Source organism: Anoplopoma fimbria, chromosome 19, assembly GCF_027596085.1.
Source record: "Anoplopoma fimbria isolate UVic2021 breed Golden Eagle Sablefish chromosome 19, Afim_UVic_2022, whole genome shotgun sequence".
In the NCBI taxonomy this organism is placed as follows: Eukaryota; Metazoa; Chordata; class Actinopteri; order Perciformes; family Anoplopomatidae; genus Anoplopoma; species Anoplopoma fimbria.
The window spans coordinates 13745352-13762719 of record NC_072467.1 but is presented as its reverse complement, the minus strand read 5'-3'; the positions used below and the strand labels follow the sequence as shown (position 1 = coordinate 13762719).

Genomic DNA, 17368 nt, shown 5'->3' with positions numbered 1-17368 from the left:
TTGTTGCAGCAGCTTGGGGAGACATACCATCAATTAGCAGAGCTGTAGGAACTTGAGCCAGTGCTTGGAAGGTCTGCCAGACTCCCCGCCCAGTCAAGCAGGGGTTTTGCGCTGACTGGATTCTTCTTGCTGTAGCTAATCGCTAACTGAAGGCCCGTCTCCTGGAGCTGCAATCTGCGCTACTCCCAGCGAAGTAGCCTCCTGGCGGTGGCAAAGACAAAATACGTATTCTTTTTTTTTTTTTGGTCATTTCTGCCAATTTTGATTTAATCCTATAAACGAACCATCAAAAAGTTACTTTGCCGTGACTAACAATCCCTCGGGGTAGCTCTACTTCTTCGTCCTCTAATGTTGGACTGAGGACAGACTGGCTCACCTTCGCTTCTCGAGATACAAGTGGACAGGATGGGCTGTCGGCTAGCTGGTTAGCATGCTCATTTCCGTAGATGTCTACACAGATGTCTTTGATGTTAAGTCCACACTTTAACCTTTTCACATTCTGTTGATAATGTTAGTTGCATTTTTGAAAAGTAAAAATCTGGCCAGATCTTACTATTTACACATATTGTAAAGCAGCTCAATTGGCTGTACAGTAGAAGAGCTATCAGAAAAGTAATCTGAAAGTAGGAACAGGCATGTGAAAGTGAAACTAGGAACCAAACCACAGAGATGTAGTTTCAAACTACACAAGTACTGAGGTTGGAACGCAGAGACTACTAAAAAAAATGTTTTTCTCTTAAACTCATATGTGTTGAACTATCGGTTTCGCAAAAAGACACAATGTTATTTTGAAGGAGAAGACACCAGCCTAAATATCCTAAACTAAAAAAAAAAATCATCTTAAGGATTTATAGTTTATTTGTTCAAATGCCTAATTAGAACCTATAACAGTGTGGAAAATAGATTATATAAATAGATTATTTCTGTAATTCAGTATCTGAATCACACACACAGGGTATTTGGCTTGGTGAACATGGTGCAATATTGAAGACAACATTAAAAATAGAAAATAAGAAAAATTTACAATAAAATATGATATACCAAAAAAAACATGACTTTAAGAACATACCTTAAAACAGGTATGTTATTAAAGTCATGTGAAAATAATGAATTGGACCAAAGTAATCATTACTTTTAGAGGCTGAGTTAACTGAGTTGTCGAGTAAATTCAGTTGGATCAAGTAAAATAAGCTATTTATAGGGAAAGCTTTATGAAAGTGGTCACCGTGTGCAGGATAACTCATGTTTGTTATTTTATGCAATGTGCTGGTTTGTCTTATTGTCAAACCACATGTGCCTAATTATTAAAAGCAGCACGTTTAGCATAGCATTGGAATGACTTCATATCTGTCTGATAAGACGTCCATAGAGGAAAGAGGCCAGAGAGACTCGCAGAGGGGAGATTAGCAGAGATAGGTTGGGCCGATGGGCGGGCCAAAAATAACAGCTCAATTATTATCCCAGACATCTTTGTGGGAGAAACTGCTAGTTGGAGGCAGACGGTGGTCCTGTAGCTGGGTGGGCGCTCTGTTTTCTGGAACTCTGTGTTGTAATTCTGTGTGTATTTAGTTCTGTTCCATGGAAGATGCCACAAATCACACTTCCAAGAATAATTTGAACTAACTTCTCCCCAGGTGGCTGTGCTAACTGTTTTACCCGTTAATTCTCCTCATAGCTGTGAACTGGCAAACGGCATGCTGAACTGGAAATGAGACCTTAACTGTAATCACAGAGGCCCTTTGAGACTTTCCAGAGGAAGCCTTTTTCTTCCCATTTCTACACGATGATGCTTTTCTCTTCTCATTTTATCATCTTAGTCGAAACCAGATAAAACATCAGTTACTGTAAACATGGCTTGGATTTCCCGTCACACCTACTGTAAACTGACACCAAACTTCACACAACTTTATAATGTATACACACTCACCTTTTTGTAATGTTTTTTGTCAGTTACTATGCAAACTTTGAACTTTTCATTGTTCAACAAAAGCAAACATTTTTGACATATTACCCTTACAAAGTTGTCAGCAAACAGTTGCTCCTTTACACATTCATCTGCCATTGCGTTGCTGGACACCTGACCAACGAATGTCCAATATTCACCCACACAGCGTCGGGTGATAATTCTCTGTGGATCCCATTGATTGTAGGTGTAACCGGCAAAAAGCCATTAACCAACCTCCACAATGCCGAGAAGGGATTGTTATTATCTGTAAACTCGTATCTCATGTTCACAGAGTCCTTTATTTCCTTTACTTGTAAATAAACAAGTCAAGTTTTAAGTGCATTAGAAAGAAATGCTGTATAGTATAATCCTAGCCCTTACCCTGACCTTAACCTAAACCTAACCTCATTTGAACCTTAAACCATGTCTTCACACTAAAATGTAATGACTTGCGTTAAGGGGACATGCAATTTGTCCCCAAAAGGAGGGCGAGTAAACACTCCGTAACACAAACACACATCTCTTCATATAGTGCCTGATCATCGGCGGCGGCCCCTGTGGCCTGCGGACGGCCATTGAGCTGGCCCTGTTGGGCTGCAAGGTGGTGGTGATCGAGAAGAGGGACACCTTCTCCAGGAACAACGTGCTCCACCTCTGGCCCTTCACCATCCACGACCTCCGCGGCCTCGGTGCCAAGAAGTTCTATGGCAAGTTCTGCGCTGGAGCCATCGACCACATCAGTGAGTGTAAATCCGTCTCCGGCCATTTTTCAACTCGTCTCGCTTTGGTCCTTTTATTAATATGTCTATCATGAACAGAGAGTGGGGAAGTTGACTGAAGCTTAACATTGAAACCTCTTTCTTTTTTTCTTCTGGTGCTATGCGAAGAAATATAAATTTTTCTAAACCTATGTAAAATAGTTTGAGAGAAAAATATACGCTTTTTTTAAGTCCCTTGACCAACTGACATGGTCATTGGAGTATAGTCGTTAGTAATTTATTTTAATATAAAATAAAGTATAAAAAAATATATAAAATATGATATTACATTTATTTAGCTTTTATCCAGAGTGACTTACAGAAATCATAATCACATGATTAAACATAGAAATAGATTAGGAGTAGAATGGACATTCAACTGTTTTCCGTGCTCATTTGACTGAACAAAAGAAAATACTGATTGTATTTAGTTGTTATGGTGACATCCATGTCAGTGGGGTTGTAAAGTGTTGTGGCAGCTTGCTAGGAAGAAAGTGTTTACAGCTCCGGAGACGGATGGCTGGCTAGTTAGCTAGGTAACGTTAGCTTGTCCTTCTCTAGTGCGAGTTCTGTTCATTTTCTGTAACCATTGTAGCATGATAGATTTAGCAAGCTAGCTAACTAACCAGCTGCCCACTATTAAGATAGCTTGGTTGCTAGTTCCACAATGCTTAAATTCTGCAGTGGTTAGGGAAAAAACGACGAACAAAGTCACTTATCTGGTGATAGCGATGTGCTTGTCTACGCTGTGACAAGAGTGTGAGGATGAAGCATTAAGTTGTTAAATTATAGTCATTAGCTAGCTCTCTCTAAAATGTGTAATGTTACACCTTAACTGTTTGTTCTAGTCATTACTGCAAAACTAGCAAAAATTCATGTCATTGAGTTAACAACTTGCAGTAAGTCTTTTTGTTAAAACAGAAGTTCCCACTACAACGGTCGCAATGCCAATGGTCAAAATGGCCGCCGCTCCGACTACGTTGATTTGAATGGAGTGTCCTTCTTACTCCTTTTTTATTTCTATGTGAATAACTGGAATCAGCAAGCTACCTTACTAGCCAGCTGTCCACTAGTTAGCTAGGTAGCTTGCAAATTACACGCTAATTTAATGCTGCACTGGTTACAGAATAATGAGCCTAACAAAGTAATTTATCTGGCGATAGCGATGTGCTTTCCTACGCCATAGTAGTGTGTGTGGATGAAGCATTGAGTTGATACATTTTTGTCATTTAATCTATCTATGCTTTGTAACGTTACACCATCACTGTTTGATTTAGTCGTTACTGCAAAACTACACCTCAGTGAGTTGGTGACTTGCCTTAAGTCTGTTTAGTTTAAAGTGAGCCTGCTACAACAATCGCCATGTCAGGGCATACATAACATGGTCACCACTCTGACTACATTTATTTGAATGGGAATAGCCCTTCTACTCCTTTTTTATTTCTGTTAGTAACTTATAACTTAATCATTTGCTTTCTGTCCATCTGCGTACTACTAATTCACTTCCTGTTGAAAAAAACAACATGCATATTACAATACAAATATGGAGCCATGCAGATATATATGTGCGTGCGTGCGTGTGCGTGCGTGTGTGTGAAATGACTACGATGCAGTTGAATGTGACATTGTATGGCCACTAAACCAAAGCTCTCTTCACAAAAGTGCCTTTCATTTCTGCTCTCTATATTTAACGTTGCCACATGATGGGGGCGGTATTTGCCGACTGTGTGACTCTGTAACATGCAAGAAGATATTTTCCACCAGCCTAGTTTGCAACAGTTTGTTTTCTTCAGTCTCTATCTCCCCAGTGGGATGTTTCCATTTGCGTTTCTTCCTCTCTAACCTTAGTAACGGTGTCAAGTATTAATATCCCCGCTCAAAGCCTAGCTCTTCTGAGTGTATGTCTTATAACTCTAACTTATTATCATCTATAAGTGCAGCCATGTCTTCCTCCAATACCTTCTGCTGAGAAAGCACTTGTAAATACCAACCAATGAGCTAAAGTATATTTAAACTCTATAAAGTCTGTGAATAAATATAGATAAATATTTAAATTGTATGTACATATACAGACTGTATATCTTTTTTAAGTGTAAATTTAAAATAATTTGTAGTACCAATACAGTATCAAAACATAATATCGCGGTACTCAATTATATCGTGATATTATATATGATATGATAAATATTTTCTTACATACCTATTAATGGTTTCATTAAGCTAACCATTTCCTGTATTTGAACCTACAACCTGCTCTATTTATAGCTTTGTGATGAGATTACAGTAGTTGGATAACAGCACCAAGTGGCCTATGGAGAGGTCTGTAAGTGGGACTGGCAGATTCAGTGATAACAACACGCCGCTGTAAATAAATCAATGCTCAGGTAGCTCACCTCAAGTCAGCCCTGGTTTAAAACGCACATTTGCTTCTCGTGCTTTTTGGATTATACAACATCCGCGTGTGTATGTTTGTGTGTGTGTCCACTCCAGGTATCCGGCAGCTCCAGCTGATGCTGCTGAAAGTGAGTCTGATTCTGGGAGTGGAAATTCATGTTAACGTGGAGTTTGCCAAACTGACGGAGCCACCGGCAGACCAGACTGATGACAGTAAGTCTGTGTCTCTGTCTGTGTGTGAGTGTCTGCAATGTTCTTTATATTTGAAAGGGTCATGAGTGGCAGTGACAGACATAGGGACTCTCCTGCATATCTCTGCTATAAATGGAAAGCTCTCTGCTCACAAAATACACATGTTAAAGTGATCAGCAAGTTTCCTTTGCAGTGGCAACATTTATAGCAAACTGCACCGCTATCTATTGATAGAATCCGCTGATAGTTACATTTTAGTTCCACTTTGAGTTCGCCCCTGTGTCCTAAATAATGTTTATGCCGACTCTTTTAACACTTAAAACACACTAGGGAACACAATCACAGCCATCTCCCTACTTAGAGGACTAAGCAACATACTGTAGCTTCTGTGTGGTAGTTTGGAAATAAACACATAAACCTCATGTGGTCAGGAAAAATCATGATATGTGAATCAGAGGCCACAAGAAACACTAGAGTCCTCTGAAGATATAATAATAACTGCCCTGTAGTTTTTAACAACCTTTGCATAATGATCTTAGGTATTCACTTACTCTCTTTAAATTACATTTATGTCATGGTGTAAAAATTATCAAATTGGTTTGTTCCTCAGGTCCTGGGTGGCGAGCTGAAGTCCGGCCTGCCGACCATCCCGTCTCCAACTTTGATTTTGACGTGGTGATTGGAGCGGACGGACGCAAAAACACACTGGACGGTGAGAATAAAAACGAAAACCAGAAGTCAAATGTAGGAGTGCTGCTGATTGGGCAGCCTGGTCTCCTAAAACTTTCAGTTCCATTTAACAGAACTACGTTGTGAATTCCTGTTTCAAGGGAGACTGATTTTGTAGTGGATTACAGAGGAGGTCGTTTGGTGTATGGGTCCAGAGACACATGGCTTTCACTCGGGAGACCGGTGTTCGTGTCCCAGTGTGAAAACAGGCACTTTCGTTGTTTTGTTTTTTTTGTTTTGTCGTGTGTCAATTTTGTCGTCACTTTAACCCTAACAATTTTTTTTAACTAAACGTTACCACTTTGTTTTGTAGCGTTATGTGTTTTGTTTCAATTTCAGAAATATTTTCCTCGAAACGTAATCTAGATTGCACGTGTACGGAAACATAATTTTGTAGCAGACAGGGTTGTGTTGGGTTAACTACGATTGGTTGATATGGTTCAAAATGGTCCTAAGAAAACGGTTTGTTCCTGACCCACTTTTTGTTATTTTTGCTGGAAAAAAGAGGCGAGGTGTGGGAAAAGCATTTCCTGTTGACATAGTTTTAAATGGAAGCTATTACTTTTGATGGGGTCAGTGTGAGTGTGTGTGTGCTGGTCTGTATGGGAGTCGTTCATCTTATGGGTGATTTGTGCTGATCTTTGTGAATAACGTTTGTGTGGTTTACGCGTTGCTGACACATAAAGTCACATTCACTACTCCAGAAGCATTTGTGTTTCCATGACTGCTGGGAACTCCTTAATGTGTAGACCTACTCCTACGGCTCAGCAACTCTTTGAATAATTTTCTTGATGTTTTACTTATATTTAGATTAGGGTCAGGGTTAGGGTATTTTTCACCCTAGTTTTCCCCTTTGCATGGTTTGCTGCTTATATTGCTTATTTGGGCGGCTGTGGCACATGAGGTAGAGCGCTTGACCCGCAACCACAAGGTTGGTGGTTCGAACCCCTCTACAGGCAACATGTCGAGGTGTCCTTGAGCGAGACACCTAACCCCAAAATTGCTCCCCGGGCGCTTCATTACAGCCCACTGCTCCTCCGGGATGGGTCAAATGCAGAGAACCGAATTTCCCCATTGTGGGACTAATAAAGGCTTGATTATTATTATAATTTTCTTCCCCTTTCCTGCAGGTTTTGGTCGCAAAGAGTTCCGAGGGAAGTTGGCTATCGCCATCACGGCCAACTTTGTAAACAGGAACACCACAGCGGAGGCCAAAGTGGAGGAGATCAGTGGCGTGGCCTTCATCTTCAACCAGAAGTTCTTTCTGGAACTCAAAGAGGACACAGGTGATTTAGACAAAAGAAATGTGGTTTTCTCTGTAAATTAAACAGTTAAGTAAAGAAAATCTATTCCTGTTTTTAGGAATCGACTTGGAGAACATTGTTTACTACAGAGACCACACCCACTACTTTGTCATGACTGCAAAGAAGCAGAGTCTGCTGGACAAAGGGGTCATCATAAACGTGAGTTTACACACGCATATGTAAATACAGCATAATTCATTTTGAAACCTGATTTTGATTTAGTCTTGGACAAAAATATTTAAATTAATGCCTAATCTTAGTCTTTGTTTGAGTCCAATTTTGGTATTTTCGATTCTTGTGTCTTCTAAGCATTTCTGAGGCTACAGCTAGCATCTATGTTTTTTTACAGTTTGCGTGGTTACGGGTGTTTTAGCATGAGGCTCCAGTAACATTAACATCGTCCGACAGGTCTGGACAGTTAAAAAGAAAAGAAAAAAAAGGGGTCTTCCCTGTCAACACCTGGTGCCTGCATTACCCACAATACAACTTGAGTAGCAACAGTTTGTTAGGAGATTCAGTTGTGTTATGCTAGTATCGGCTAATGTGGCTTCTGGCCTGCTGCAGAGTTAAGCGGCGGGCTACAGAGGTCACTTCTTTCTGACTCCAGAACTCCAGAATATTTCTGTTTTAATTTCCACACTTGTACACTTGAACCCCGACCGATGCTGACTAATGTGACATTGCAGAGCCCACTTTTTTATGTAGTAGCACTCCCCGAAACCTGTAGACAGACTTTAATTGTAGCCTAACTTAAATATTGATGTGTTGGCTTGCCTGTTTTCATGTTGTACGCCAGCTGTTAGTTGCTGCATCTTGTCATATTTAGCACTTGTATAGTCATGCAAAAATTTTGGATATCAGTGATGTCATTTCATAACTATTAGCACATCGTATATAGACTAGAATGAGACAAAAGGAGCATTGGGGTTTTAGTAAATCATCTTAGGTACACACATTCACATATGTCTGTTTGGTGATTGGTCGACTCTCACATTTTTCATGTAGTTTTTGTTGACGAAAGGGACGTTAAAACACACACCAGGTCAGACATAATAATAATAAAAAAAATTTGCAGCCAAAACAATCTAAAACAGACTATTATAGGCCAGTAACACACACATACGGGTTTCCAAAATGTTGCTCTAAGAGCAGAGAGAGTCAAAGGGTTTTTTGGGTAGACAGGAATGTGTGTGTTTGTTTGTCGGGGCAGCGAGAAGCTGCACTGAGTGATTGGCCTCCATAGGGGATGATAATGAAATAGGGCTCTAATTAGAAGCTTGCTCTCTCTGACACTTCTTCTATGTCCCTCACACTCACACACCAACACACACCCCTCACAAACACACCCACACCCACAAACACCCCTCTCACAGGCAAAGACATTATGAGTCAGCGAGAGTCGCTGTCCTTTGGGGCCAGATTAATTGAGGATATTATTATGGCATCAGGGTGCAGTCAACCCTTCCACCCAGAGCATGCCGGGACAATCCTCTGAAAACACACACACAGACACACACAGACACACACACACAAGCGCAGGTGTTGAGACTCTGCCTCGCTGTACCCTCAGTGGTCTCTAGCTCATCTTACATCGCCCGTTAGTGCAGAGTGATGTAATCTGCGTCAGCATGTGGCCAAAACCTCAGAGGCCTCATCATCACCGGTAATAGCTCACAGATTCATCAAACCGACTAACTTGGTTTTGTCACAATGTTTCTCTTGCAGCGAAACACGCAGTTTTAAATTCTCTTTCTCGAGATATATTAACCTTGTTTCTTGGTTCAGCACGCCATGCTGGTTCTCAGGAAGTTTCATTTTGATTAAAGCATGGAGTAATGACACATTTGTCTTTGGTAGGCAGTCAAAACAACATGACATAGTTATTTCCTGAGTGACTCAAAGGGAGATGGCATCATTCGTGGGAGGGAGTGCAAATTCCCAAAGCCAAGTGTAAATTTGTCATTGAATGCTTTTATAGACTCCAAAGGAGCAAAGACATCAGAACAATAAAAGTTAATTTTCTGTTTTATCTTTAGCTGAATACGACACCGCGTTCAGGAGCTAGTCACTAACTATGTCTATCTGCCGCTTAACTGGAAAGAGCCTGATGCTGTTCCTTAAAACAAGGTTGATAAAGGTGCAGTTTAAGGGCTAGAGAACCCCCCAAAATAAGCTAAGGGAAGCAAGAAAGCAGTCCTGTAGCCTTTAACCCTCCCTCCCGCATCTCAACACAGGACTACATAGAAACAGAGAGACTGCTGAGTCTCGACAACGTCAACCAGGAAGCCTTGCTCTCGTACGCCCGCGAGGCGGCCGATTTTGGCACCAACTACCAGCTGCCATCCCTGGACTACGCCATCAACCACTACGGGCAGCCTGACGTAGCCATGTTCGACTTCACCAGCATGTACGCCTCGGAGAACGCTGCCTTGATCAGGGAGAAACACGGACACCAGCTGCTGGTCTCGCTGGTGGGAGATAGTCTGCTTGAGGTACGACGGTGTCGTTGGAGTTGTTTGATTCTCTGGCCTTCATCCTGACTGAGAATCTGCTTTTGTGCCTTTACGCTGACATTGTGTTTTCTGCTTGCAGCCTTTCTGGCCCATGGGTACAGGTTGTGCTCGGGGTTTTCTGGCAGCCTTCGACAGTGCTTGGATGGTGAGGGGCTGGGCACAGGGCAGGAGCCCTCTGGAGATACTCGCTGAGAGGTTTGTGGGTTCATGTTCCACAGTTCCGTTTTTCTGGAGTTAACTGTTTTCAGACAGTTAAGGGCAGTTAGTCAGCCTTCCCAGAGCAAGAGACTGGCAACTACCTGCAAGACAATTATTACTTTGTATGCGTGTTCCCCAGAGGATGAGAGAGGTTTTGGATGACACTCTGACCATTCATTATGACCCATATTTCTTAGTACCATTTTCATGTCAAAATTACTACTTGTGTACAATAATCCAATCAATTGTCAATTGGGTAGAGAAGCATAAAATTTGCTGCGCAGATTCATGCACAATTATGGTTATTTATAAACACACAAAACATGCAATTGATATGCTCTCCTCAAAGCCCCGAGACTCCATTGACAAAAACGGTAATGTCGAGTAAAACTAGCTTGCTGGGAAATTTCCTGTGGAAGTTCATGCTCCCCAGACGTTGGCCCCTACCTATATTGGAAACTCTTGGGCTTTGTCTCTCAGGCAAAGATCTGCTATTTCATAATCTAGTGGGCAGATTGGTGTAACATTAATTATGACCATGTACAGTACCAGTCAAAGTTTGGACACACCTTCTCATTCAATGGTTTTTCTTCATTTTTATTTTTATTTTTTTCTACATTGTAGATTAATATTGAAGACATCCAAACTATGAAGGAACACATATGGAATTATGTGGTAAACAAACAAATGCTCAACAAACCAGAATATGTTTTATATTTTAGATCCTTCAGTAGTAGTTGAATGAGAAGGTGTGTCCAAACTTTTGACTGGTACTGTATGTCTTTTAGTGGATACTTTATTACCTTGTGACTTTATATATAAAAAAAAAAACTTGAGCACTAAAACTTCCAACAAAGTAGCTGAAAGTTTTTACTTTACTAGTAAGGGTTTAGGAATCCTAAATAAATGAAAATTCCAGCCTCTAAAGGCAGCTTTCGTAGCTTTACATCTTTTATACTTACTAGTCCAATGCCATTTTGGAATGGACTGATTGCTTGGTTCCCAGAAGTGCTGCTTAAGGCGTTCTCCAGAAACGCTCATCACTTGTTGACTCCAGAGAAGCAAAGAGTGTGGTTGAATCAATACTAGATCCAGCATCCAAAAACAAAAGTGAACTGAAGTCAATGGGCCGCTGCCTTTTAAAACAACATGCTCGACTCAGTCCGCAAAGCCCTGAAGCTCCGCCCCCTGCTGCTGCACAGAGCTCTATCTTTCTATCGTTAATCCAAAGTTTATTAATATTGATACACACAGAGATTCCTTGCTTGGTAGTTAGATTTTACTTTGCTTACGGGTTATTGCCCTGTTTCTGATCTTGCTTCTAATGAACCATACTACATTTGATGGAGACGATGATTTTTCTTTGGGTATTTCATGTTGCATGAATAAGATAGCCTTATCATCACCAGCTGAAACAATGTAAAGGAGCAGCAGTCAAAAATACCAGTCTTCAGTGCGGTTCTCAGATGTTTGAAGCCGCTGTAGTCATATCTGCCCTATCTTTTCCTCAGGGAGAGTATCTACCGGCTGCTGCCTCAGACCACCACAGAGAACATCAGTAAGAACTTTGAACAGTACGCCATCGACCCCGCCACCCGCTACCCCAACCTCAACTCCAGCTGTGTTCGCCCACACCAGGTCAGTCCAACACTCTTGAGACATTGTAGTGCTCAGTGTCAGTGATACTGGATTATAATGATTTGATCTTATTTGAGTGATTAAGAACGATGTTTACCATCATAGTGCGTGTTGAAGGCTGGAATAATGTGTTTTGAAGAAGAGTGAAAGTTGTTAGCAATAATTCCTTTATAAGCTAAGCTAACCAACAGCTAATTAATTAAGTTTATAAACATTATTTGTCCAGCTTCAGTTCTCCTTCAAGGGGCTCCCAAGAGATTTGTGTCAACTTTTGCGATGACTTTAGTGTCCCTTTCATTGTGTTAAAAGTTGTATGAATTTAATGTTTCCTTTCGAATGTTCACCTTTGTTTCTCTCCTTTTCCTTTTAATTTTTTTGTGTCTTCCTTCAGGTGCGTCACCTGTTCATTGATGGCCAGCAGGAGTCGTGTCACCTGGGGAGAGGAGGACCCACACGGAGATCAGTGAACTTGTCTAGAAGAGGTGAGATGATTCAGTCCGACCGATACATTCTGTGTCATTGAGGTATTTGAAAATAATGACGGATGAGGCAATGACAATGTGAGGCGATGACACGCGGAACAAGAAGCAATGATCCAGTTCTCCATCTCATCTGCTGTCTGAGTCTCTATGCTATTTAGAAAATGAGCCATCAGGCAGTTCATCAGTGACTAGTTTTACAGGCCGACTGGAAATGGAATTAGACCAAAATGCAACTCAAAGGCCAGTATGTGAAACCTTGCGTTCAGGTTTGATCTTCTTTTCACCTCGGATGCATTCAGTTCCTTGATGAATTGTGTTTGAACGCTGCAGTTTTTTATTTGAGAACGAAAAAATGTGTCAGAATCAAGAATCAGAATGGTGTTTTTTTTGCGTTGATTATGATTTTAAGTCAAGATGAAATGGGGGACGACGACGTTTTAACCCCTTCAGATCAAAACTCTGGTCACTCTGTGCACCTGTTTAACAATGTATGCAAAAAATTATTTATCATTTCTTCATTTATATCAAAATCAATCTTTTCTTCCTGTAAAACACAATATCACATCTACTTACGTAAGCTAGTACTGACCAACTTCAACTGACAACATCATGACATCCATTGATCCACCAATCTCTAATTTTTTGCAACAAAAGGAGGTGTTTGTGGAGCCACAGTCCTCTTTAGCTCTGTGTTGGGCTACACAGTCTTAAGCCCGCCCACTTTTTTGTGGTCCAATCACATGCGAAGGATTTTATATATATCCCTCTCCTTAATGTACGTCGCTCAAATATTGTGTTTGACTGGGACTTTAAGACAGTGTTGATCATGTATGAAGTGATTGTAGTGACAGTGTGATATGTGTTCACGCTGCTATGATAACAGACTGTAGATGCATCAAATATCTTTAGACTTAACCACTCAGGTGGGATTGTATTCTACTTTCAAAGATCCCTGTCGTGATGTCATGGTAATCTGATCATCCCACGAGCCGCCACTGACTCCCATTAAGACACTCAGCTACTGTTTATAAAAATTGTAACAGTCGGTCAATATAGCACGACAGCTTTGTTAGCTTTAACAGAGGCTGTGCTGTCTTTGTGAGGTTTACTGGAGAAAACAAAATAGGTTGACATCATGGGGAAGGCCCACCCAGACTTTAGTCTTATCTAAGTCACAGGCTGACACACCTTATCACAGACAATGCAGCTGGATAACATTACAACCCACATGAGGGTCAAACGTGATGCCTCTCACAGACATGTGCTGACCTGCTCTACTCTGCACCAGCAGGGTTAGACTGGGATGTTTCTCCTGAGGGGAACTAGTCATTGTGTAGTTACAGGTTAAAGCGGTATTAAGAGATTAAGGCCACTCGACGGCAGCAAACCAAGCTATAAACACAAGCGTGACATATAATCACTCACCTTGTGTTATGACGTCATGGCGAAGGTGTTGGAAAACAGTAGCTTATTTACACAAAACAATATTAGCATTTATTTTGAGTTGTGTATGAATGAAAGGCGAATATTCACTCTCCTTTTAGCTCTGTTTTGGTCTCCCCTCCTGAGAGAAATACCTGGCTCCTCAGCTGATATTGCTTCGATCTGGGCGATAAAACGATCTCGAAAACTTTCACTATAAAATGTTCACGACAATGATGATGGATTTATGAGATAGATTTTTGGTAAAGTTATTTTCTTTAATAAGTTTTCCGCTGCCTACAGCTATTTTACAGTTGCCTGTTACTGCTAAAAAATGCCCTCAATATCACACGAAACAGCACCGCAAACATCAGCCTCTGCATTGAGCTTAAAGTGACAGTTCACTCAATGATCACTCTGATAAAGTTATGATGAAGTGAAAGTTCTACGTTTTTTAAAGCACATCAAAGCGAGTGCTGCAGATGTTTTGATAAGTATTCCAGTTTGTGCCCTGACTTGAATTAATTGCCACGGTTACTCTGCTTTAGGCCTGGGAGGCAATTCAAGTCTTTCAATTCACAAGGCCCACACAAGTGAAATAAAGAGTTTTATTGTGTCACGGAGTCAGTGCCGTGTGTCAACAAGCAAATTCACCTTGCATTGAGGTTGACAGGAGCTTTATGTGTCGATTCCTCACACAGAGTCGGATGTGCGTCCAGGACGGCTGCTGACCTGGTGTCAGAAGCAGACTGAGGGCTACAGAGGGGTGGACGTCTCCAACCTCACGTCCTCCTGGAGGAACGGCCTGGCCCTCTGCGCTCTAGTACACCGGCAGAGGCCTGAACTCATGTAAGAACACACACACGAACCACGTTGAGATGTTGATGGTTATTCAGGTCTTGGCGGTTTTTCTGTTGGCTCGTGAAAGTCACCCGTTCAGACTGGCCCTGTTTGAACGGAGCAGCTCGATGGCGTGAATGAGCGGGACAAAATTAATCCTTACTTGTGTGCAGACATTGTAAAACGACACAGTTTATGGTAGCCAAAAGACCATCATTATCGTAAGATTTTCATCTCTCTGACGGCCCCTGAACACATCATGTTTGTCACACAACAACGGTTCCGTCAGAAAATGCAACCAAAACTATTGTGATAGTTCATCAAAAACATAGTATTCTATATGTGTCATTAAAAATCTTGCCACAAAAAAATTAGCTGGTAGCTAATTGAAAAAAACATTATTGCCCAGTTCAAAGTCGGTACCAGGAACTTTAAAAGCAAACCTATCCTGTGTTCTGAGCAGCTTAGATATGCTGATCCCTTCTATATGCGGCAGACTGCTAAAAGGCAATAACAGTAGTCTGCAAATTATAACATCTATTTCTGTTTTTACTTTGACCTCGGTCACATGTCATTTGACAAATAAAAGACAATAGTGTATTTGATATCCTTTGTTTGAAGCTCCACTTTTTAGACTCTTTTGACTTAAATAACCTTGACCTACTTTATCCAGTCCGATGGCACACGTCTGAGAAAGCAAATAAAAATGTCAGAGTGATCGGTTGGAGTGACATCACTTCTTTTTTGGAGGGATGATGCTAACCCGTCATCTTAATCCTCGTCATAGCAGGCAGCTGCGATTCCCCATGCACTGTATGATCTGTTCTCGTAGAGAGATGATATTTGCATGGTTGGTGTTTTGTTTTTTCCCCCATGTTCCCAATGTTTACCTTTCAAACAAAGCAGGCTCTAGGCATGCTTGGTCAATTCGGAGATTCCTCAAAGTATTTTCTTTTTTTTTTTTTTCAGAACAGTTTTTGTCACGTTAGGACAGGTCATGTAAATTTCCAGTTTTTGCTAATTCTGCTTTGGTAGTCCGACACTTAAAAAGAGTCTTGGTACCCAGAGGATGAATCCTAATTGTTTTCTGATCCCTTTAGATTTACTGCTAGACTAGTACAAAAGTAAAGACGTGCTAATGGTTGCCATGGTAAATGTCAGAGGTCATAGTTTTGCAAGTCACAAGTAAGTCTCAAGGATTTGCACTCCAGTCCCAAGTCTCATAGAGCCTTTACGCACGACGCAAAAGCCCTGAAAACACTAAAGTTTAACATTGTCTTTTTCAGTACATTATGACCATTAAGGCCTGATGTGTGTTATCATCACGCGAGGAAGTAGATGTATTCAGACTAGCTAGGCAGGAAATAACTCTTAAATTCTACATTTCATTGTTTTATCTTCGACTCTTCTCCATCATGTACTAAATTAACTGATATAAATAACAAGATAGATTAATATCAGATACCACAACGTCCCCTTTCTATCTGTGCTGGGAACACGGAGGATGTTTACAAGAAACAATATAAACTCACACACTAACCTCCCCACGCTCTCGTTCATCCTCAGCGACTACGACTCTCTGAACGAGGAGGACGTGGCGGGGAACAACCAGTTGGCGTTTGACGTGGCCGAGCGGGAGTTTGGCATCCAGCCGGTGACGACGGGGAAGGAGATGGCTGCGGCGGCCGAGCCAGACAAGCTGCTGATGGTTCTCTACCTCTCCAAATTCTACGAGGTGTTTAGGAACTCCCCAGGAAACAACAACAATGGTCAGGCTCCTTCCTGCTTCTGTCACAGACAATCAAAACACAGTCTATCAACCTATTTAGTTGGCTGCTGCCAAGCTCTTAAAGGGCCAGTTCACTCCAAATACAAAAAAACGTATTTGTCCTATTACCTGGACTGCTATTTGTCAATCTAGATTGTTGACGTGTGATTTACTGATATTTGGAGGTATTAGCCATAATATCAATCATGATTTTGGGGTGAACTTTCCCTTTAAGTATATTCCCTGAATGAGTGAGTGTTATCATGTGAAACACAAGGGATTAAATGAGGGTTAAACAGTAGTGTAAAATATATTGTAAAGTCTAAAGCTAAATGGAAATTAGTGATGGGGGGGGGGGGGGGGGTTGATGCATACTTGTAGAAGCGGTGGTGAATGATAATAGGGAGACGTGATAATCATTGTGAAGTGATTGACCATTCCAGTAGAGGTTATTATTTTTCAGTTGTAAAATGTAGTGAATGCTTAGGACTATAGAAAGATTCTGCTAAGACACTGCATGCAATGAGCAGAAACCGACATGCCATCCCTGACGCGTCCAAAAGTGTTGCTAGATGGGAACCTAAAGCGACATATATTGAATCTTAGGACCACTTACCAGGTGTCAATAATTGAAAAAATAAAAAAAGTGTAACACGACACCACTATAAATAGCTTTCAAAATGACCATAGAATCCCTCTCTGACTTCCCAACCCCGGTTTGACAAAAGGAAATGACTAGTTAACAAAGTAACATTAGAAGTGGATCCAGCCATACAGAAGCTTCTGGGCCAACTATATAATGCATGGTTGGTCTCACTTTCACCCTAACCACAAAGACAATGTGTAATACTATACCCAACCAAAACAAGCTTTCAAAACCGGATCTCCATTTCTTTAAACTATAACAGAAAAGGCAATTTTTTGCAATAAAACAGTCAGTGTACAGTGCGTTCTGTTAAAGTATAGACACAGTCACAATCTCTGGGACTTCTTCATCCAATCACGAGCTACAGTTGCACGTTACACAACCGTGGTCAGGTCAGTCCCTGCTAGAGACATGACTGGTATGCGTGCTATGTCTGCAGAAACCATATCCCAGTTCCTCGCCGTGACCAGCAATGTGAGCTCCAGCCTTAGCCACGCTTTCATGTTAATGTCTGTGTAGCCCACACTGCTGTCACCACA

The 17368-nt window shown here is 41.2% G+C and overlaps 1 protein-coding gene across 2 annotated transcripts in view; it reads left to right on the top strand.

Moving 5' to 3' along the window:
- mical2b (microtubule associated monooxygenase, calponin and LIM domain containing 2b) overlaps window positions 1–17368 on the top strand; it is a 62614-nt gene that overhangs the window by 19402 nt on the left and 25844 nt on the right. For both annotated transcript variants that reach the window (XM_054619335.1, XM_054619336.1), the window contains exons 3-13: window positions 2478–2685; window positions 5194–5310; window positions 5900–6001; window positions 7149–7304; window positions 7381–7481; window positions 9557–9814; window positions 9915–10030; window positions 11545–11671; window positions 12063–12153; window positions 14277–14424; window positions 15982–16184. In XM_054619335.1, the coding sequence (XP_054475310.1) occupies window positions 2478–2685; window positions 5194–5310; window positions 5900–6001; window positions 7149–7304; window positions 7381–7481; window positions 9557–9814; window positions 9915–10030; window positions 11545–11671; window positions 12063–12153; window positions 14277–14424; window positions 15982–16184 (1627 nt within the window). The remainder of the gene's footprint in view (window positions 1–2477; window positions 2686–5193; window positions 5311–5899; window positions 6002–7148; window positions 7305–7380; window positions 7482–9556; window positions 9815–9914; window positions 10031–11544; window positions 11672–12062; window positions 12154–14276; window positions 14425–15981; window positions 16185–17368) is intronic.